The sequence below is a fragment of the Seriola aureovittata genome, chromosome 10 (genome assembly GCF_021018895.1).
Source record: "Seriola aureovittata isolate HTS-2021-v1 ecotype China chromosome 10, ASM2101889v1, whole genome shotgun sequence".
Classification (NCBI taxonomy): Eukaryota; Metazoa; Chordata; class Actinopteri; order Carangiformes; family Carangidae; genus Seriola; species Seriola aureovittata.
In genome coordinates this window covers 27498582-27519831 of record NC_079373.1, presented here as the reverse complement: position 1 = coordinate 27519831, position 21250 = coordinate 27498582, and the positions used below count along the sequence as shown (strand labels likewise).

At 40.2% G+C, this 21250-nt stretch overlaps 3 protein-coding genes and 3 non-coding genes across 6 annotated transcripts; 4 read left to right on the top strand and 2 right to left on the bottom strand.

The window, feature by feature from the left end:
- Positions 1-188: 188 nt before the first annotated feature.
- zgc:114188 (40S ribosomal protein S17-like) lies at positions 189-5696 on the top strand. The gene is made up of 5 exons (XM_056386487.1): positions 189-282; positions 1012-1163; positions 2129-2234; positions 3898-3963; positions 5572-5696. The coding sequence occupies exons 1-5, from the start codon at positions 280-282 to the stop codon at positions 5647-5649; spliced, it is 405 nt and encodes a 134-aa protein (XP_056242462.1). The 5' UTR covers positions 189-279; the 3' UTR covers positions 5650-5696.
- LOC130176966 (small nucleolar RNA SNORA71) lies at positions 1194-1320 on the top strand. The gene has a single exon (XR_008828937.1). It is a non-coding gene; the product is annotated as a small nucleolar RNA SNORA71 (small nucleolar RNA).
- Positions 2787-2913, top strand: LOC130176967 (small nucleolar RNA SNORA71). The gene has a single exon (XR_008828938.1). It is a non-coding gene; the product is annotated as a small nucleolar RNA SNORA71 (small nucleolar RNA).
- LOC130176985 (small nucleolar RNA SNORA71) lies at positions 5379-5505 on the top strand. The gene has a single exon (XR_008828955.1). It is a non-coding gene; the product is annotated as a small nucleolar RNA SNORA71 (small nucleolar RNA).
- A 1220-nt stretch (positions 5697-6916) lies between the features above and the next one.
- On the bottom strand, positions 6917-10326 carry cart2 (cocaine- and amphetamine-regulated transcript 2). Its single transcript, XM_056386488.1, has 3 exons — positions 10064-10326; positions 8770-8853; positions 6917-7204 (listed from the first exon to the last, which is right to left on the bottom strand). The coding sequence occupies exons 1-3, from the start codon at positions 10181-10183 to the stop codon at positions 7097-7099; spliced, it is 312 nt and encodes a 103-aa protein (XP_056242463.1). The 5' UTR covers positions 10184-10326; the 3' UTR covers positions 6917-7096.
- A 7576-nt stretch (positions 10327-17902) lies between these two features.
- c10h15orf40 (chromosome 10 C15orf40 homolog) lies at positions 17903-20291 on the bottom strand. The gene is made up of 5 exons (XM_056386211.1): positions 19987-20291; positions 18884-19013; positions 18664-18791; positions 18242-18364; positions 17903-18124 (listed from the first exon to the last, which is right to left on the bottom strand). The coding sequence occupies exons 1-4, from the start codon at positions 20239-20241 to the stop codon at positions 18251-18253; spliced, it is 627 nt and encodes a 208-aa protein (XP_056242186.1). The 5' UTR covers positions 20242-20291; the 3' UTR covers positions 17903-18124; positions 18242-18250.
- Between the last annotated feature and the right edge of the window lie 959 nt (positions 20292-21250).

The window sequence follows — 21250 nt, the reverse complement described above, 5'->3', positions numbered from 1 at the left end:
TCTATCTATCTATCTATCTATCTATCTATCTATCTATCTATCTATCTATCTATCTATCTATCTATCTATCTATCTATCTATCTATCTATCTATCTATCTATCTATCTATGTCTGTCGTTGCTAGCTAGCTAGCTAACTAGCGGCGGTTGTTGTTGTAGTTAAAGCCTCCTGCCGGTGGGGGTCGCAGTGTCACCGCGGTGCGTCACTTCTAAACTTCCGTCTGCGCCTTTAAACTTCCACCGGAAGTTAGCTTGTCCTCTTCTACCAGGCCGATCCAACATGGTGGGTAAATGTTTCATGTCCACCTGAACTATCAAACCTAATCCTGGCGTTTTAACGGTGCATATTGCCCGGTTTTGTCCTCAACGGACACCGGACAGTGTGTTTTACCGGATCCATGCTGTATTGAAGTTAGATGATCCAAACGTAGTGTTTTATTTGCGATATTGTCGCGTTGGGGTGATGCTAACGGAGGAGCCGTTTTGTAGCTGAATGAGCCGCGGTTTTCCCTCGCGTTTTACATGTTTAATTTAACGGGGGCTGTAGACTTATACTGTTGTGCATTGTTTTTTTTTTACTTTGTTCGTTTTAACGGTTAAATTTAAATCAACGATCATCCACTGGGAGTTAGCTGTGGTGGCTAAACAGGGAGCTAGCCACTCGGTCGCTAATGCAGCTCCCGGAGCCTGCGTGCAGACGGTTTAGTGACCGTCTCGAGCAGTGGGAAACGGCCGTTAAAGATATTTCCCGGTGTCTCAGCTGAATGATAAACTGTAGACAGCACGCTGTGGAGACTGTGTGTGTGTTTTCGTGGCTGTAAATAAAGTAGTCCGGTAATAATAACGATGACCGGGTAGGTTCATGTCTCTCTGCCGGATCATCAGAGTGAGATTACTCGCACGACTGAAGCTGTGTAGACAACGTCGATGCTTCCTAGTTATGATCATGGGAACCTCTTGACATCTGTTAGATCATGACTGTAATGTGTGTGTGATCTGTGTCTGTCTGCAGGGACGAGTCAGGACCAAGACGGTGAAGAAGGCCGCCAGGGTCATCATCGAGAAATACTACACCCGGCTGGGAAACGACTTCCACACCAACAAGAGGGTGTGTGAGGAGATCGCCATCATCCCCAGCAAGAAGCTCCGCAACAAGATCGCTGGGTGAGTCCATCTTTTTTTCTTCTTCGGCTGCCCTGTATCGAAAGTGATCATGGCGTCCTTGTCGCCAGGTCATTGATAGTACAGGGAGATAAAGCTGTGAGCCTTTCCCGTGTTTGAAGGATGATCAGTTCCTGTCAGACCCTGGCGCTCTCAGACATTCCAGTGACATCACAGAAAAAAATGAACTTTTACCATCAACACTTTGTCACCTTGTCTGCACCAGGTGGTAAGTTTCACAGTCAGACCCCACGGATGATGGTGGCTCTAAAATCAGTTGGTATTTTTCACTTTCTCAACAGAGAATTTTTGAATTTGCTCTTTAATGTTTAAACCCACGACTTTCCGAAGCAACTGAGTGACGAGGCTGAAAAATAAAGTCTCCGTTTATTTTCTCTAAACTTGGGGCTGATTTTTCTTTTCAACCTGTGAGAATAAAAACATGTTAGAAACATCCGGTTTGAATCTACGTTACAGTTAGACATGGCTTCTGAGGCTGCTTCAGCTAAACTGCACGTCCTGCTTTAATGGTTTCAGCACAGACATTGTGACCTCGTGAGCAGCAGAGTCGTTTCTCAGTCTGACTCAGATGAAAACGTTAAATTCACCATGATACACGGTCAGAGCAGGACCGCCAACCTCAGCACGTCAGTTTCAGTCAGGTCTCAGGACAGTGAATGTAGCAGATAAAACCCGTTTTCTCATTTAATAGAACCTTTTTGTTCTAAAGCAAAAATTCAATCAATTAAATTTATTTTATTTAGATTTTTTTGCCCAGTCCATGTTGCTTTTTGTTTTTGCATTTCTGCAGATCGGCCTTTATAGTGTCAAAGACAAACAGGAAGTTAAATCATTTTTGTGTTCACAGTCCAGAATCAGCTGATGCTCGTCCTCTGTGATGTTGGAGACACATGTTACAGTGGCTTTAACTAGTGTGTGTGTGTGTGTGTTGACTGCTGCTCCTGCAGGTATGTGACACATCTGATGAAGAGGATCCAGAGAGGTCCAGTCAGAGGAATCTCCATCAAACTGCAGGAGGAGGAGAGAGAGAGGAGGGACAACTACGTACCAGAGGTCAGTGAAGGCATCACTTGTTTCATCAGACCTCTGTTCAAACTCAGTGGATTCAGACGTGGAGTTTCATCAGGATTAGATAGAAGCTGTTTGTTGTTCTGTCCTCCACATGTTCACCCAGAAACAAACACAGGTTCTTTAAACTGGCGAAACTGCTGGTAATAATCACGTCACCACAGTCCAGTGAAAGTTTGAGGTTCAGTTTCTTTGACGCTGAGCAGATGTTGGTGCAGCTGTGATGTTTGAAGCTGGTGTCTGATGGTCCAGAGCTGATGGAGGAACGTTTGTAGTTAATGACCAGAACTGTGGAGGCAACATGGAGGCCGGTGCTGTTACAGCTCTGCAGATGTAAAACGTCGGATGACGATGGTTGTCAGTGAGTCACTGCTGGTCTCCTGTAGTCAGCTGAGGAATCAGGTTACACCTGACCTGTGTCTCACCTTTAGATTAGAGGCAGAATAAGAAGCGGTTCTGCTTCACATGTGATGAGGTTCTGGTCTGTTTTAGTCCGTGTGTGTTTGTCTGTCTCTGTCTTCTCCTTCTGTCAGTGTGTCCTGTATCGAAAGTGATCATGGCGTCCCTGTCGCCAGGTCATTGATAGTACAGGAAGATAAAGCTGCGAGCCTTTCCCGTGTTTGTAGGACGATCAGTTCCTGTCAGACCCTGGCGCTCTCAGACAAACCTACTGATGCATCAGTGTGTGTGTGTGTGTGTGTGTGTGTGTGTGTGTGTGTGGGGGGTGGGTGTGGGGGGGTTACATGCTCGTATTAAAGTAAAGATGAGCTGTTGAAGCAGGAACAGGAACCATTCGTCGTGATTCCTCTGTGAAAACATGACAGTGATAAAGACACAGTGAAATACACTGAAGATAAAAACTCAAAATATGACGATGATCAGAGAGTTCATTATCTTTAATGTCCACACACACACACACACACACACACACACACACACACACACACACACACACACACACACAACGCCAGGATGACTCTGATCCTGAAGGCGGGTGTGAAACCACTCGCAGTATTTGAACTTGATCAGTACCAGATATAATAAACATAACCCTCCACTGGATTAGATAAACAATCAAAAATCATTAAAATGACATTTAAACTGATAATAATGAGGGATTCAGAAGGACTGAATGTTCCTTCCTTTGTGTCCTCTCTAAGACGCCGTCTCAACTCGTCAGATATTTTGATGTTATGGAAGTGATTTATAAAAACGTTCCCAGATTTTGTAAAAAAAAAATTCTTGTTTAAAGGAAAATTAAAATTTCATTTATTCCAAATGTTTCATTACTTTTCATTAGATTCACAAACTAGAGTTTTAGATGTTTCATTGAAGAAGAAAAGCTCGATATTAAAAAGAAAATGGACAGAAATAGAAATGAAACAAAGATGTTAGTTTCTTAATAACAAGAGTTTTTCTGTTCAAAGAGCGTTTAAACACTGTTATGTCCCAGTATTGGGAGGCCCTAGGACACAGCGTTTATTTAATTTGACTTCAGTTCGGCAGATTTCATGTTCTCATGCTTCCACGGGTTGTTTTGTCAGAGGTCATCTGAGGTCAAACTACGCTTCAATAGAAAATGTCTTTGTATTGAAACGTCTGTGAGAAGGTGAATGTCTGACTCGTCTCTGTGCTCTCACCTGTCCAGGTGTCTGCTCTGGACCAGGAGCTGATTGAAGTTGATCCCGACACCAAGGAGATGCTGAAGCTGCTGGTAAGTGTCTATACGTCTCTATAGGAACCAGGATTTAACTGGTTTGATTTTTAAAATGGAGCAGGAAGTCTGTCAAAGGGAACCTGAGACCTCTGGAAGGGTTTTGCTCTGAAATGATGATTATTTTTTAATTTGACAGATTTGAATTGTAAACTTTATAAACAGGTGAAACTAGAACTTAATATAAACCAAACTGATTTTATAGAAATAAATAATGTTTTAATGAAGTGTGTGGCTGCTGGCGCTCAGGCGTCTGACTGTTCATATATTTATTAGAACGTCGAGCTCAGCAGACAGAAATGAAACGACTTGATGAAAGTAAAAACACTGATCAGAGAGAAGCTGCTCCGTCCGAGGCCTCAGTGATTATCGTTAATAACGACGTTACAGCTCTTTAAAGATGAACAGACAGAAACTCGCACATCACCTGAGGCCGAGAGTTGAACGTCCTGAAGATGAGTTGTTTGTGAAAAGTTTTTCAGAAGATAAAGTTCATATGATGAGCTGAAACACTTCAGAGTAATGAGGTCGTTAAAGACGCCGGACACTGATGGTCTGAAGAGACTCTGAGGCTTCAGGAGGAAGGAGAAACTCCTACAGTCACGTCTCAGTATAAACCCATCCTGTGTTCTGAGCACAGCTTTATAATAATCACTGTAAAAACAATCAACAATATATTTACTCAGAGCATCTACATTAATGTTGCACTATGAATCTGGAACTTTATTATGAGAAATGAGATCAAACTGTAGTTGTCGTGTCTCTGTGGATCCATCTCAAATAAAAGCTGTCGGCGTTACGAACCTGAAACTGTAGAATGAATCACTTCTCTCACGTCTTATGAACAGGCCGATGTCGCCGTCGCTCCAGAAATCAAACAGCAAACAAAAGCGATACGAACTTCATCATACATCACTAGTTTCAACGTTTTCAGATCAAGAATCAAAGCTGTTCAGTCATTTTAAAATATATAATATTATAAAAACTCTCGACTAAATTAATAGTTAAACTTAAAACGACATCCTTAGTTATTAGATTAAAGTTTAAAATGCTTTAGTGTTTAAATGTGTTCATGGTTTCTTCTTTAAACTTTAAGATTGTGAGAAATGGAGTTTTAATTTATTGAAATAGATAATTGTCGGTTTACATTCTAACTGATCTCCACATTAAACTCCAGCAGCCACATGAGTCTCAGGTTTTAACGTCTTTATTCACCTTCGACCTGAAAACATCAGATTTCAAACGGTCAGTGAAGTGGTTCTGAAGTCTTTTGGAAATGAAATGACTTCTCCGCCGAAGAACTGATTAAAATGAACTCGACTTTTAATCAGCATCTGACGTCCTGAAGCTCCTGCTTCAGAGCTAAAGCTTAGATTAATGATGTGATGTAAAACTCTAGCGTCTGCAAAGATGAACCCTGTATCGAAAGTGATCATGGCGTCCCTGTCGCCAGGTCATTGATAGTACAGGGAGATAAAGCTGTGAGCCTTTCCCGTGTTTGTAGGACGATCAGTTCCTGTCAGACCCTGGCGCTCTCAGACAGCTGTTATCTCATTGTTCATGTTGGTCCAGACCCGTTCTCAGACCGGTTTCTCCCCTGTCCTCCAGGACTTCGGCAGTCTGTCCAACCTGCAGGTGACCCAGCCCACCGTCGGCATGAACTTCAAGCAGCCCCGAGGAGTCTAGACGTCTGTAAAGTATCTTCCTAATAAAAACCCGTTGGGACAAAAACACTCTGCTGTGCAGGACTGGTGATTTGTGGACGTCTCGGTTTCACATGTTTTTACCCTCGAAGCTCCACGGCTGTTAAATTATCTTTTCTTTTCTTGGCTGATGTAGAGAAAGACGGGGGAACATGTCTGAATAAATGTGGAGGAAAATGAAAAACACAAACTCTGCTGTTAGTTGTTTGGATTTGTTTCTCACACAGGTGATAATGTTGTTACTGACTGGAAAGAGATTTCACCATCGAGCTCAGAAGCTTCTTCACGTAGAAACAAGCTGAAGTTCAGTCACATCACGTGTTTTCTACCTGTTGATGCTTTTTATTCACCTTTACTCTGAAGGAATGAAGGCGTTTCACTGTTTAGAGAACTTTTATTTTATTGGTGAAATATTGTGACGATCCAAAAAACAAATATCAATGGGCAAACGTACAGATATTATGACGCGTGTTTATTTAACGTGTTTATAATAATTACTAGGTAGTGTGATGGTAATTAAGCTATAATCATATAATCGTTCAATATGCTATAATATTAGTGATTAGTGAGGGCAGCTAACGAGGCAGGAGAATAAATGAACAGCAGTGTGAAGATTTAAACTTCCTGTGGTCACTCACCTGTTCCCTTACCTGGACAGGGCGCTGATCATCTGACTCGTCACAATATAAAATAAATCCCAAGTAATTACTTAAATTTCAATTCAAATCATAAACTAGAAGGATTTACATCTGTTCAATAAATTATGAAATTTGTTAAAATAGAATTTACAATAAACATTTGCTCTAACAGTTAAATGTGTAAATATATTTTAATCCACTGAAACATTTTTCTCTCAAACGGAGATTTTCCAAAAAATAAAGTTAATAAATGTAGAAAGTTAGTTTTATGTTGTGGACTCAGTCACACAGTTCATCTGTCCGGCTGCAGGCGGGTGTCTGTCCTGAAGGGGGCGCTACAACAACAACGTGCTCTGAGGCTCGGCGTTGATGTGAAATGGTTCAGTGGTTGAGAAACTCCAGTTTCCTGATGACCCTGAACTAACTTCACCACAGTTTTTAGCAGCTTGTAGGAATCAAAGAAAAGACTGAACCTGGATGAAACATTCAGAAAAATGTAAATATTAAAGGTCATTAAGACTCAAACTCTTATTTTTAATTAATTTATATATAAACAAACAAACGTGTCTCTGTTTTCAGCCACAACGAAGCTTCAAAAAGCAGCGAGACAAATGGAGAAAAGAAGATAAAACACCTTTAATGCAACACAAGTGGACAAAAAGATTGTCTTCACTTAAAGGATTTATTCCACTCTAAAGGCTACTTTACATCACAAAGATTTTCATATATATTTATATTTGGAAAATATACATTATTTTTAAAATATACTCTCGCTGTGTGGATGTGATTGGCTCATAAGCACTTCAGCAGGAAGAAGTTACAGAAAGCTCCTCGGGGGCAGTCGCACATCTTTCCGATACGAGATCCTTTCCTGACGGCGCAGTGTTCCCCGAGGTCGCACTGTGGACGAGAAGAGCCACATTTACACACTGTACTCAAACGCAACACGACTGTCTCATCGAGAACAACTGGGAAACCCGGAGCTGTGAGTGTATGCTGCTTTTTAATACCAGGTTTTAACTGTGATTTATTGTGTGTGATGTTTTCTTTTTAATTAACATGCACCAATCAGGATTCATTCGTTGTATTTTTAATTACAATAAAGGCTTTCTATTCTAATCTATTATATTCTGTTCTGAGGAACTTTACCCGTTAATATTTAATTTCACTTCATATTTTAACTGCTGCATCTCAGAGGGAAATGTTGTTTTTACTGCGCTGTTTATCTCTTTTGTGAATCCATTTTTAAACCTTTGGTATTTATTGATCGTTCATTTATAAATTCTTTTTCCTGTTTTGAATGTCTATTAAAATATGAAACGAAGGAAACACTTTTCCTGTGACATCACTGCTCCCCCACACATTTAAACCACATGATCATAAAATCTAAAGGTGATCACATGTAGATGCATCGGTGATGTTAAGGCAGTAATATAGATTGTAACTGCAGAACTCAAAGTATTTACTGTCACTTCATTTTGTGTCGCCACCTTGTGTCAAACAGACGTCACTGCAGCAGAGCGCCTGACTGACATTTAAATAACATTTAAATACAAACTACATAGACTCCTGTGCACTCTGTCCACTTTATTAGGGACACCTGTACAGTCTAATTAATACAGCTGCTCTGCCATGAAGCGCTGTGATGATTCACGCTGTCGACGAGAAAGAAAACATTCCACCTTAAAAGTTGCCTGTAGCTGCAGCTGGAGAAGTTTTCAAAGATTTTCTTTTTTAAAATAACTGATAAACTGACTGTTGAACTTTAAGTTGAATTTACTGAATTTAGTTTTATTCTTGATTCATTATATGAAGTATCACATAATTACAAAATAATAATAATAATCCTTTATATCTTATTATTAATAGAACCCATCAGTGTTGGGATCTAACAAAGTCGTGTTGCAACTCACTTATTTACAGAATACAATATATAACATAATATAATATAATATATATTATATATATGTCATTTAACAGGATATGAACATGATGGCAGTATCAGTGTAATGTATCAGTCTAACATTTGATCGTGTGGTCAGTTATAGTTGACTAATGTATGTAAACTTGTCGCCATGGGAACGCATCATAGGTGCGCTCCAGTACTTATAAACAAATAAAAGTACTACACTCCTGGTAATATACATAAATATAAGAGAACACGATACAAACTTTCAACAGCGTCACTGAACGTGACTGTTACAGCAGCTCAGTGCCTTTAAGAAACTAAATACTTTAGTTTAAATAGTTTGACAACAATGTCATTTTTTAAATATGTTCAAAGATAACTGAACAAATCATGAGATAAAAATCAGCTGCTTCAACACAAAGCCGTGATGCGTTCACGAGCAGCTTCAGAGAGTTTGAATCCTGTGATTATTTTTAATGTTATTTCATAACAAACCACAAACTTTTTCTCTTTGACTGTGTCATAATTTAATCCACGTGTCTCCACAGTGACTCACAGAGGGAACCTGTCCATACTTCTTCTCCCAGGGATTAATCCTCTTCGTCTGCAGCTTCTCCAGCACTTCATGCAGAGCGCCGAGCTGCAGGAAGAGACGACACAAAACACGTCAGACATAAAGCTGACAGGTGAGAAGCCGGAGGATCAATTCGATCAATTTAAAGCCTATAATCAGAAAATCATTTTCATCTTCACTGAGCTGCACGTCACCGACTTCTCAGTTTCACTTAATATGTGTCGTCACATTTTTCAAACTCTTCATCAACCCAAAAGTTAAATTAGTCAGATGTGTCCTCGACATCATCACTGCATCACATACAGACACTATGATCAATTACACTCAGTGTCCACATTATTAGGAACACCCAGCTGAAACCATGAAGCTTCTAAGTTTCAGTTTGTGCTGCTTCGTGTTTTTAATTTTATATTTGAATTTTCTGCTTCTTTATAAGTCAACATTTATTGAACAGTTACTCTAAAGATTCAAAAACCTATAACAAGCATTTATTCTTCTTTCATTCATCTAACATTATATACACTTGTTAAAATCAGCTGCGACATATGTGCTTATATGGAGAGAGTCACTTATACTATTATCACATAATATATGCATCCTCCGATATATGAAGATACCAGTTTATAACATATAGGATACCCATAGTAAAACATTTACATATATTAAAAATATCTATATGATGATTTTTTTATATAATATAACATGTTGTGACAATATATATTAACAGTATATATTTCATTTATATATATGCAGGTTTATTAAAACATACAGATAAAAATGTTTTTTCTCATTAATTTGAAACATGTCTGTCTCAGACTTCTGTCACTATTTATAACATCAACATATACTGACAGTGTATGGGATGGATATATTTATGTAACATATCTCACAATATAATCATACATACATAAACATACATATTTCTATGGGATAGACATATATGTCAATATATGAAATAGTTAGTATTACTAATAGGTTTAATTTATAAGTTTTACATTTTTGTTTTTATTTTATATGAACAAATATGGTGATTTGATATATGTACATATATAACATTTTCATAAGGCATGTTAATGCATCAGTAATAATATTCAATTCATTATTATTATTATTATAGTTATTTACTGCAGACATAGTTTGAACATATGCCACATATATTTTATTTATTCTATTTAAATAATCATGAATTAAAAACGGAAAAAATAAAAGCTAAAGATAAAAAGTAGGAAATATGAAATAATCTAAATAATAAATAGAAGCTCAGAGTCAGACCCACCAGTCTGTTGGAGTTGTACCGGTAGTCCTGGACCTCTCTCTCGTCCCTCTCGGCTTCCGTCCTTCCCGCCGGGCAGAGCGCGGACAGCAGCGCCGCGCACAGCACAGCTCGCGCCCACATGGTGCCGAAAACAAAGCGGAGGAGGGAAAGAAAGTTCCACGTACCGCGTTCCGCGAGCTGCTGTTCACCTCTCCTCCAGGTGTTCCTCTCACGAGCTGCCTGCCACCGCGCGGGATGTTTGGACGAAACGCCCCGCCTCCTTCAGCCTCCGGATGACGTCACTATCCCCTAATGACCTCAGCTGGACGGAGTTCTTCATTAAACGTGAAGCGGCTGCGTCACATAAACAACAACGTTTTCCCTCTTAATTAAAAAAGAAATTAAACTGTAACATGTTCTCAGATCCTTTTCTTAAAGTTAAAGTACAAATACTCTGTAGAAATACTGCATTTAAGAAAGAAAGTATTCAGACTTCTTCACTTTATTGTCTTTTGATTGATTTAATTTTAGGTCCTCCGCGCCACGACATAAGAACTGGCGCCATTTTGTTTTCAGGTTGTCTGTTCGTCGCATTCTCGTTGACAGGATATTTCAGTAACGGCTTTTACGTAACTTCAAATTTGGCACAAATATTCACTAGGACTCAAGGATGACCTGATTAGATTTTGGTGAGTCAAAGGTCAAAGGTTAAGGTTGTGGTGACCTCACAAACCACGGTTTTGGCCTTGTGAATGTAATATCTCAGCAACGCCTTGACGGAACTTCTTCAAGTTTGGCACAAATATTCACTTGGACTCAAGGATGAACTGATTAAACGTCACAATACACTGCCATTACTCAAGACTTCACACACCAATTATGACAAAATGTCACACAAATTGTTAATATTCTACATGACTCTGGATGAACAGGGATGTGACCTGAAACTGAGTTGCGGAGGAGGTCATTCTAGTTCCAATACAGTATTTCCAAGTCCAAACTCACAACCTCAGAAATACACTTCAAATATAGTTCAGATTTATTGTGGTGCAATTACATCTAAGGTTGGGGACGGTGTGTAGTCTAAATGGAGTTTCCCTCGTTTGTTGATTTAAATTTAATGAACAAAATGACAATCAGTCTACGCTCAGTGACGCATGACAAAGTGAAAACGTGTTTTTAACATTTTGCAAATCAAAAACTGAAATCGTTGGTTCTTTCTGACCAAAACGCTTCCCCCACTTTTCTCAGTTTGGTCAGACTCCAGTAAGAGTCCTGGTGGTTCCAGAAACTGTGTTTTGTGAGGTCACTGTGACCTTGACCTTTGACCTCTGACCACCAAAATCTAATCAGTTCATCCTTGGGTCCAACTGAATGTTTGTGCTAAATTTGAAGAAATCCCCTGAAGTTCATTGGAAGACACTTTAAATAATCCCGGTAGAAATATTATTATATGTTATTATAGACATGTTTTCATTAACTGAGCTGTCGGGCGAAGATCGAGCAGAAAACAGGATGAATCTGGAGAAACCTACGGTACAGCCACGGCCTCAGTCCCTCCTGACACTCACTGATTTGTGATGAATGAAGTGATTCGGTTTGATAAACGTCCTCCTGCCTGAAATCGACCAGAATATTTCAGAGACAAATTGTCAGAATGAGTTTTTGTAAAGAGCCACGGCTGCTGGAGCATTTTCCAATTTCCTTTTCATATTTAACTCTAATGAAGTGAAGGGGAAATAACACACTTGAATATATTTCCTACCCTGCAGTGCTTCTATTTATACTTCACATGAGTTTGGAGGGATGAAGGTATTAATGTCCCAACCCTTCAAATAAACACAACTTAAACCCTTCTGACACAGAGAGGAGCTGCATCTTCAAATCCTCTGTCCCTCTGATGGTAAACAAACAGCTGCATGGAGGTTTGTTGTTCAGGTCACTACAGGACACATCGTCCTGCTGAGACCTGACAACATTATATTCATTATCTTAATGCAGGAGATCGAGCCTGTGAAGGTTTAGGTTCAGGACGCTCCACAGCAGAATGAAGCAGAGGGTAGGACCAAGATCTTTTAAGATTAGATCATGTAATATAAGATCATAAAAGGCAAGATGGTTTAATATAAGATTTGAGTCCACTTGTTGTGGTGGTTTTGCATCTTTTTGTGGTTGTTGTGTCTCTTTGTGGTTGTTCTCCGTCTCTTCAGGGTTGTTTTGTGTCTCTTTGTGGTTGTTTTGTATCTTTGTGGTTGTTTTGTGTCTCTTTGTGGTTGTTTTGTCTCTTTGTGGTTGTTCTCCGTCTCTTCAGGGTTGTTTTGTGTCTCTTCAGGGTTGTTTTGTATCTTTGTGGTTGTTTTGTGTCTCTTTGTGGTTGTTTTGTCTCTTTGTGGTTGTTCTCCGTCTCTTCAGGGTTGTTTTGTGTCTCTTCAGGGTTGTTTTGTATCTTTGTGGTTGTTTTGTGTCTCTTTGAGGTTGTTTTGTCTCTTTGTGGTTGTTCTCCGTCTCTTCAGGGTTGTTTTGTGTCTCTTTGAGGTTGTTTTGTGTCTCTTTGGGGTTGTTTTGTGTCTCTTTGAGGTTGTTTTGTGTCTCTTTTGGGTTGTTTTGTGTCTCTTTGGGGTTGTTTTGTGTCTCTTTGAGGTTGTTTTGTGTCTCTTTTGGGTTGTTTTGTGTCTCTTTGGGGTTGTTTTGTCTCTTTGTGGTTGTTCTCCGTCTCTTCAGGGTTGTTTTGTGTCTCTTTGAGGTTGTTTTGTGTCTCTTTGGGGTTGTTTTGTGTCTCTTTGAGGTTGTTTTGTGTCTCTTCAGGGTTGTTTTGTGTCTCTTTGAGGTTGTTTTGTGTCTCTTTTGGGTTGTTTTGTGTCTCTTTTGGGTTGTTTTGTGTCTCTTTGGGGTTGTTTTGTGTCTCTTTGGGGTTGTTTTGTATCTTTGGGGTTGTTTTGTATCTTTGGGGTTGTTTTGTGTGTCTTTGCGCCTGATAAATGATCCTTCCTTCCATCTTTTCTTTCTCTTCCTTCTAACCACTCTCAGACCTTTGCAGCCAGCGTTCCAAAGGAAACTGGATGCTCAGTGAAAATGAATTTTCTTGATATCAGGTTTTTTTTTTTTTTTGTTCTTTTTTAACTTTATGATGATCCCAGACTTTTTATTTACAGCCACACATCGAGCAGACTGTTGTTGTAAATATCCGCCTGCAGACTCAGAGCTGCAGCATCCAAATCCTGGTGCTGTCAGCGAGGCATTAGAGCGAGAGTGAGAGCATTGTGCTGATGTGAAGGTAACGCTGGGCACACACACATTAAAGCAGTGTGTTATGTCGGCTCCCGGGGGCGACTGACTGTTTGATATAAATAAACCTGCAGACAGAAGTGAGGTAAGAGGTTTAAAACCCGTCGCCTGGATCCTGGCCATGATTCCTCTGTGATTGTCTCTTTACGGAAACAGTATTAAGAAATGTCCACATAAACACCCCCACACAGCCCCGTCCTCCCCGTCCTCCCCGTCCTCCCCGTCCTCCCCATCCCACAAAAAGCTGCTGACTTGCAGTGAGAGTGAGGATGAAAGCTGTTGGTTTTCACTGCAGAGAGAATCTGCTGCTCTGTATCTTTTGATCATTTCTTCTTCTTGTGAGGGTGTTTGATCCTCTGTCGAGCTCCGACTCGCTGCTTCCACTCACTCCACGTCAAGCCAACAGCTTTAATTACTTATAAGGAGTCACTTGAATAAGCAGCCATGTTGTGTTTTATTATTATCTAAATGTAATCTGATGATTTTGCCAAGCTGGCAACAGTCAGAGCAGCAGCCATTTTGTTTTCAGGTTGTCCGTCCGTCCCATTATCGTGGACATGGAACACCCGGAGGGAACTAGGACTCAAGGATGAATTGTTTCGATTTTGGTGGTCGAAGGTCAAAGGTCAAGGTCAGTGTGACTTCGCAAAACACTTTTTAGCCATTATTCAAGACTTCACAGCAATAGAAAGGTTTAATGTTTTATGACTCTGAATAAACCGGGTTGCTGCCTGGACCACGAGGAGGTGATTCTAGTTTTCTCAATGAATTCACTGATTGTTTGGTTTATAAAAGATCAGAAAACAGTGAAATGTCACACTGTTATAGTCTGATGAATGATGTACCATAAGTGGGCCAGCACCGTCCCATAGTTCTCCTGCGTGGTTAAAGCTGGAGGTGATTGGTCGAACAGACCAAGGTGTTCTTCCTTTGTTGCTTTTATATTATTGTCCATGGCTCTGTTTCGTCTCTTTGCGGTGGTGTGTCGTCTCTTTGCGGTGGTTTGTCGTCTCTTTGCGGTGGTGTGTCGTCTCTTTGCGGTGGTTTGTCGTCTCTTTGCGGTGGTGTGTCGTCTCTTTGCGGTGGTGTGTCGTCTCTTTGCGGTGGTTGTGTCGTCTCTTTGCGGTGGTGTGTCGTCTCTTTGCGGTGGTGTGTCGTCTCTTTGCGGTGGTGTGTCGTCTCTTTGCGGTGGTTTGTCGTCTCTTTGCGGTGGTGTGTCGTCTCTTTGCGGTGGTGTGAGGGTGTGAATCACTCTGATATTGAAACTATCTGGAACAAAATGAAGACTAACAAATGAGGCAGAGCTGAGCAGAGACTCTTTCAGCCACATAATCTCTAAAATCCCAGAGAATACGTCTGAAGTTTCCACCATCATCCGTCCATCTTCTCAGTCTCTCTGTAATCCTCTCAAGGAATCAGAGATCCGGCTCCATCAAACCAAATAACTTCCTCCACGACACAATGACAGTGACACAAAGCAGGAAACTTCCTCTTATCACATCTGTACAGACGCTAATTAGCTGCTGCTAACTGATGTGACCGGACGCAGTCCTTGAGCGTCACATGGTCTCATACTGCAGGGCTTAGAAACACTGTATATGCAAAAATATATACAGGCAAGGATGAATTATTGATTATTACTGAACAGTTTCTTTCCTCATGTTTGAAGTGACTGTTGACATTTCTTGTTCGAAAGTTCGAATGATGACATACAGACTCAAAACGAGATGCAAAGCCCCCATAAAGATGCAGATAAACCACAAACAGACAAAACACAACTACAAAGATTCAAAATAACCACAAACAGACAAAAACAACCACAAAGAGACAAAAAACAACCACAAAGAGACAAAAACAACCACAAACAGACAAAAACAACCACAGAGACAAAAACAACCACAAACAGACAAAAACAACCACAAACAGACAAAAACAACCACAAACAGACAAAAACAACCACAAACAGACAAAAACAACCACAAAGAGACAAAAAACCACAAAGAGACAAAAAAACAACCACAAAGAGACAAAAAACCACAAAGAAACAAAATCAACCACAAAGAGACAAAAAACAACTGCAAAGATGTAAAACAACCACAAAGAGAATCTTTCTTTCTTGTTGGGAAGTTAATGGAATGACCCCACACAGACTGAAAAACAGTCGTTTTGTGTCTCTTCCTGTGTCTCTTCCTGTGTCTCTTCCTGTAGGAGGAGTCCTACATGTCTATTTCCAGGGGCCTGATGCCTTCACGGTCTCTCTGTGTCATTTATGTGGGTTAGCATCACGTTAGTAATTCTATTCAACAGAAAACAACCTGTGACTCATTTTAAGTGGCAGACTAAACCCACTGACCGCAGAGATCCAACATGGAGGAGAAGAGGATTTATGTTTATGAATCCCTGGAGTTTATAAGGGAGGATGTCCGTCCAGCCGGCAGAGGCTTAGCACGGCGTCTCAAACATCCTTCAGCCTGACAGCAGCTTCGCTGGGACTCAGCTGCAGACGTAAAGCTGCTGATCCAGGCTCAGCCGAGGAGACGCCGTGAGAAACGGCTTCAGTTAGAAAACCAGCATGAAGACGTGAAGTGTGATTTGGTCAAACTTGAGAACAAACTCCGAGGTAATTCTTATATAATGTTCTCAGTGACAGTGAAAAATAAACTTTACTCTTGCTTCACAGTCCCCGACACGCAGAAACTTTGTTTGCAGAAAACTTGAATATAAAATAAAACTCAGCGGTTTGGGGATGAAGCTTTGTAAAAGCTGTGATGTTTGATACAGAGTCATTATCTGTCCGGGCTTTGATGTCGCCTCAGATGCTGAGGATCCAGCCGAGGAGCTCCTCCATCTCTTTGAAGCTTTTTAGTTTTAACTGGAAGAAACCGAGCTCATTACTGCTCCTCTAATTCACTGCAATCCTCTGATTCTGTGGCTGATGCTAATGAGCCTTCCCTGTTTCTCCAGGGACTTCAGACGTGCTGATGTGTGGGCTTCACCATCACGACTCTGCAAACGCTGGTGCTTCACGCCGTGGCCCCGGGGACCCGCACTCACATGGGCCCTGATGGTCCAGGCTCCTGAGTGGGATGAACGTGAGTCCATGAGCTCAGATTTCACTCGAACCACTTCGTTCTGAATTCATCCGAGAAGAGAAACTCGTACGAACACGAGTCACACTTGTTTTGCTCACTGGAATAAAAAGCTCAATGTTGAGGAGATTTTCAGTGAAGCTGAAACTTGTATCGACGGAAAATGAACCAAACATCAACTCTGATGTTCAATCACTCGTTAAAGGTAAAAAAAACAACGGAAATCTTGCTCACTAACAGTTTCTGGTTCTACTTTCTGAAATTGGAGGATTTTCTACTTTTCTGTTTGAAAGTATTTTAAACTGAATGTTTTGGTAAAAATGCAGGTTGATAATATTATATTTTCTGATGTTTTCTAGGGGATTCAATGAAAACTAGAGCCACCTCCTCGTGGTCGTATCCCTCCGCCACTCAGACTAGTTCCAGGTCACTTCCTGTTTATCCAGAGTCGTAAAATATGAAGCATTGCTGTGAAGTCTTGAGTAATGACTGAGTGTTTTTGTGAGGTCACCCTGACATTGACCTTTGACCACCTATAAATAATCAGTTCATCCTTGAGTCCTAGTGAGTGTTTGTGCCAAATTTCAAGAAGTTCAGTCAAGGTGTTACTGAGACGTCGTGTCCGTGAGAACGAGACGGACGGACAACCTGAAAACAAAATGGCTGCCGCTCTGACTATAAAAAAAACAAAAAACAAAAAAAACTTTTCAAACATTTCCTGGTTCTACGTTCTCAAACTGGAGGATTCTCGTCTTCATTAGTTCTTCAATAAATGATCTGAAGTGAAGCTGTGAAGCGTCTGCAGCACTTTTTATTTTAGAGATCACAAATGAACATTCTTTCTTTTTTAAAGTATATTTTTTGGGGCTTTTGTGTCTTTATTGGACAGGACAGTAGAGACAGGAAGTGGGGAGGCAGAGAGGGGGAATGACATGCAGCAAAGGGCCGATGAGGGACTGCAGCCTCTACACATGGGGCACCTGCTCAGACCACTACACCCCCCTTCTTTCTCTTTTGACAGGTAGAGGTCACCTGTTCACTCACCACCTTTAACCTCTTCCTGTTGTTAACCAGCTCCATTTTCATGTTCTTTTTCCATGGATGAAATATTTTAGCTGCTGTCAGACTGAGAACTTTTAATGTTCTTAAAGATCATTTTGTTTTAAAACATTTGAAAACATTGTTTATATTTTTATTTATTTTTTTATAATGACATCTTTTGCTAGTTTTGTGAATGATTTGACGGCCCACCAGGTAACAGGTACAGGTACAGGTAACCTCCCACATATCTGATGAATATGAAGTAAATAATAAAGACCTCCACGAGTGTGTTCAGGGCTCCGGTGAGCGAAGCTGCTGACGGACATTAACAGTGACACAGCGCCACCTGCTGCTCATGGCGGGGCACACACACCATCAGATCCTCCGGTCACATGACATCTGTGTGAGATCCTTTGTTCCACATCAAATGTGATGGAGGGAAACGTCCAGGTATTAATCTGTTTATTAAAACGCAACACTTCATTTAATCACGTTACAATTTCTCATGATTCACTTTATTCCAACATCTAAACATCACTTCCTGTCTCTGTCCAGAGCGTCCAGGGTGGACACACCTCCTGTACACTGGTGGCTGGTTGCTGCAAGCGGTCTGTTTCCATGGTGATGTTCTGGTGCCTCAGGTTTCCCAGCAGTCGTACTGGACCAGCTGTCAAAGTGTGATAGGTTCAGTGAACTCATGTAAACATTAACACTGAAAACAGCTGCTTTGTTTTGTCATGAACAGCCAGTAACTGCACGTTCTATAATACAACAACTTTCTCACGTTGTTCTGTTAACAAAGTTTTACGTCACAGGTCGTCTGTGCTTCCTGTCTGAGCCTCCTCAACACCTCCTCCGGCCCGAGGGAGGAGTCCACTCTGATGAGTTTGTCTCTGGACCTGGAGCCCTGAAGGAGACAGGAGACAGGAGACAGGACGTAAACCGAGGAGGGAAAGACGCTCAGCAAGTCAGAATAAATGTTGTAAAAGAGGAAGAAAGTAGCATGAAGAAGAGAGTGGATGGGAGGGACAGATGAGGCAGGAAAGGTAAAACTGTAAGAATAAAAAAGGTCAAGTAAAAAAGTGCGGATAAAGAAGGAGTCAAGATAAAGACGAGGAGGTTTCAGGATAAAGGACGTGAGACAAAACAACCACAAGGTGTTAAGGTGTTTTAATAGTGAATAATGAGTTGATAAGTTTCAGGAACCTTGTCAAGAGACACGTGGCTTTTCTTCAGGTCCAGGACTTCAGCCAGGAAACGAATGAGCTCAGTGTTGGCTTCTCCGTCTGTAGGAGGCGCTGCGATGGCGACGCCCACCGCCTCTGCAGAGACTTCTACAGGAATGGCAGAAGAAGAAAAGACACGTCATCTCTCAGTTTCTAACAGTGTGACGGTGAGTCTGTGTGTAACTGTGAGTGCAGGTGACCTGTGATGCCGCTGTGTTTGGAGCCGGGCTTGGCGTGCACCGTTATGGTGACGGCGCCACTTTTGTCTCGAGCCACCGGACCAGGAGCTTCAGGCTCTGCTGCTCCACCTGCAGCCTGCTGCACCTTCACCTGGTTCAACAGGACAGAGGGTGAGCAAGGTGACACTACACATCACTGGTCTACAGGTAGTTCAGTCAACTACCCCCCCCACTTCTGAGCTGCTCAACTTTATGACATAAACATGTTCTTTTATATATAAGTTACAATATTCCAGATCATTTGAGGTTTTATTTTGAAATTAATTCAGCTGATCTTCATTTCCTGCCACAGGACACATTTGTACAAAACTATGGAGGGTTTAAGTGTCTTCTACCTTAAAATCTTGTTATAACCTTATTTACTTTTCTAACAGGGTAACTTTGTATTTTACATTTACGTTTGTATATTGTTGGGATGATGAGGAGTTTTTAAACACTTTTAATGTTATTAAAGATCATTTTCTTTTAAAATATTTAAAAACATTGTTGATATTGTTTTTTTTTTTTATAATTACATCTTTTCTCCAAAATTGTTGCCTACTGTTTCGCGAATGATTTGACGGTCCACTTGCAATATCTTCTACAGGTAACCTCCTACATATCTGATGAATATCAAGTAAACAATAAAGACCTCCATGAGTATGTTCCATGAGGATTTTATTTCATCCCTTGTTTCCAAAAATATTAAACCTCACACATTATATTTAGATTTAACCACCTAGATTCATCAGTCTGTGCACTTACTTATATAACAATGAATTCCACTGAAATAATTAATCAAGTTATAGTTACACTTAAAATTCTGAATGCAAATCTGAAATATTTCTTTATATGTATAGATATATATATACACACACACATTTTTGTTTTACATCAAATTATATGTAAATAAAAGTAAAAATACTAATTCTGTGTCTTTCAGTTTGTATAGCTTTATTTTTACAAGTGTTATGTGTGTAGTTCTTTTAGTCAAAAAGTCATTTAGAATTACAGTTAAAAAATCTATTAAATTGGATTTTGTCCTGTAGGAAAATATTATGTCCCATAATATTTCACTAACTCACCGCTTTCTGTTTCCTGGGCATCTGTCTGTTTGTGGAGTAACGTCTCGTCCCGGTGACACCGGGAGGGGGGGGGCTCCGGGGGAGGGGGGGAGCGGTTACCGGATAACGGAGGTCAGACAAACGGTTTAACGGCTGAACACGTTTAAATAACCCGATAAAGACACCGGCAACAGCTGAACCTGAGCGGGAAAACATCCACCTGCTGCCCGTTTGCCTGTTAGCTCCTAGCTTAGACCGAACGGAAATGCTAATCATGTAGACATCAAGACTTCCGCTTTTCAAAATAATCACTTCCGGTAATATTTTTTTTCCAAAGTAAAAGCCTCAACGTGAAAAACGGGAGACATTCGGTAATACTGTAAACATCGCGATTTCCGCTTGTCAAAATAAATACTTCCGTAATGCTTTTCATAGTAAAAGCCTCAATATTGACCAACCTGAAACATTCGCAGGTCAGAGGTGGAAAGTACATGTTTACTGTAGTACTTATACTGTATTTGTACTACAATATTTCTACTGTACTACATTTTTACTGAACCACTTTTATTTTATAAACTTTTACTTTGTTACTTTTCAGATTGAGACGAATAATACAAAATATAATGATAAAATAATTGATGATGTATGATTATTACAGGTTGAGATAAAACTTTATTGTTGCCAAGGGGGAAATTCACAAACTACCCAGTAAAGTTATTAAAATTGGCTCCACCTTTACCAGCTGCATCATTACAGAGATTTATATATTAATGCATCAATAAATATATTCCAATATGACATTTTTTTTAATGAAAAACACTTTGAACTGTTTTTGTATGAGATGCTGCTACACAATTACATTTGAGTTTGAATTGTATTTTACAGACTTATGATGTTTTTAAATGTACAATCTTAATTTGAAAAGTAACTACAGCTGACAGATAAATGTGCTGCAGTAAAAAGTTGGATATTTCCTCCTGAAAACCGTAATGTAATGTTGTGAGACATATTTGAACTGGCAAGATAAATGCTAATAAGCTAACCGAAGGACACACTGAATGTTACGATAAATGTTTAGGTATTGGTAAATATACTTCATGATGTGTTCATGTGTTCAATGTGAAGAAATTGAATTTGTTGATGAATGCAGCTGAGTCTGTGTTCTGAGGCTTCTTGCCTTTATTTCTTTATTTTTGAGTCTGTCTGTAGCAAAATGGCATCAGTTGTATAATGACAATAAAGCTTCTTTTCTTTCCTGTATTTCCTGAGATATTTTTAAAATACT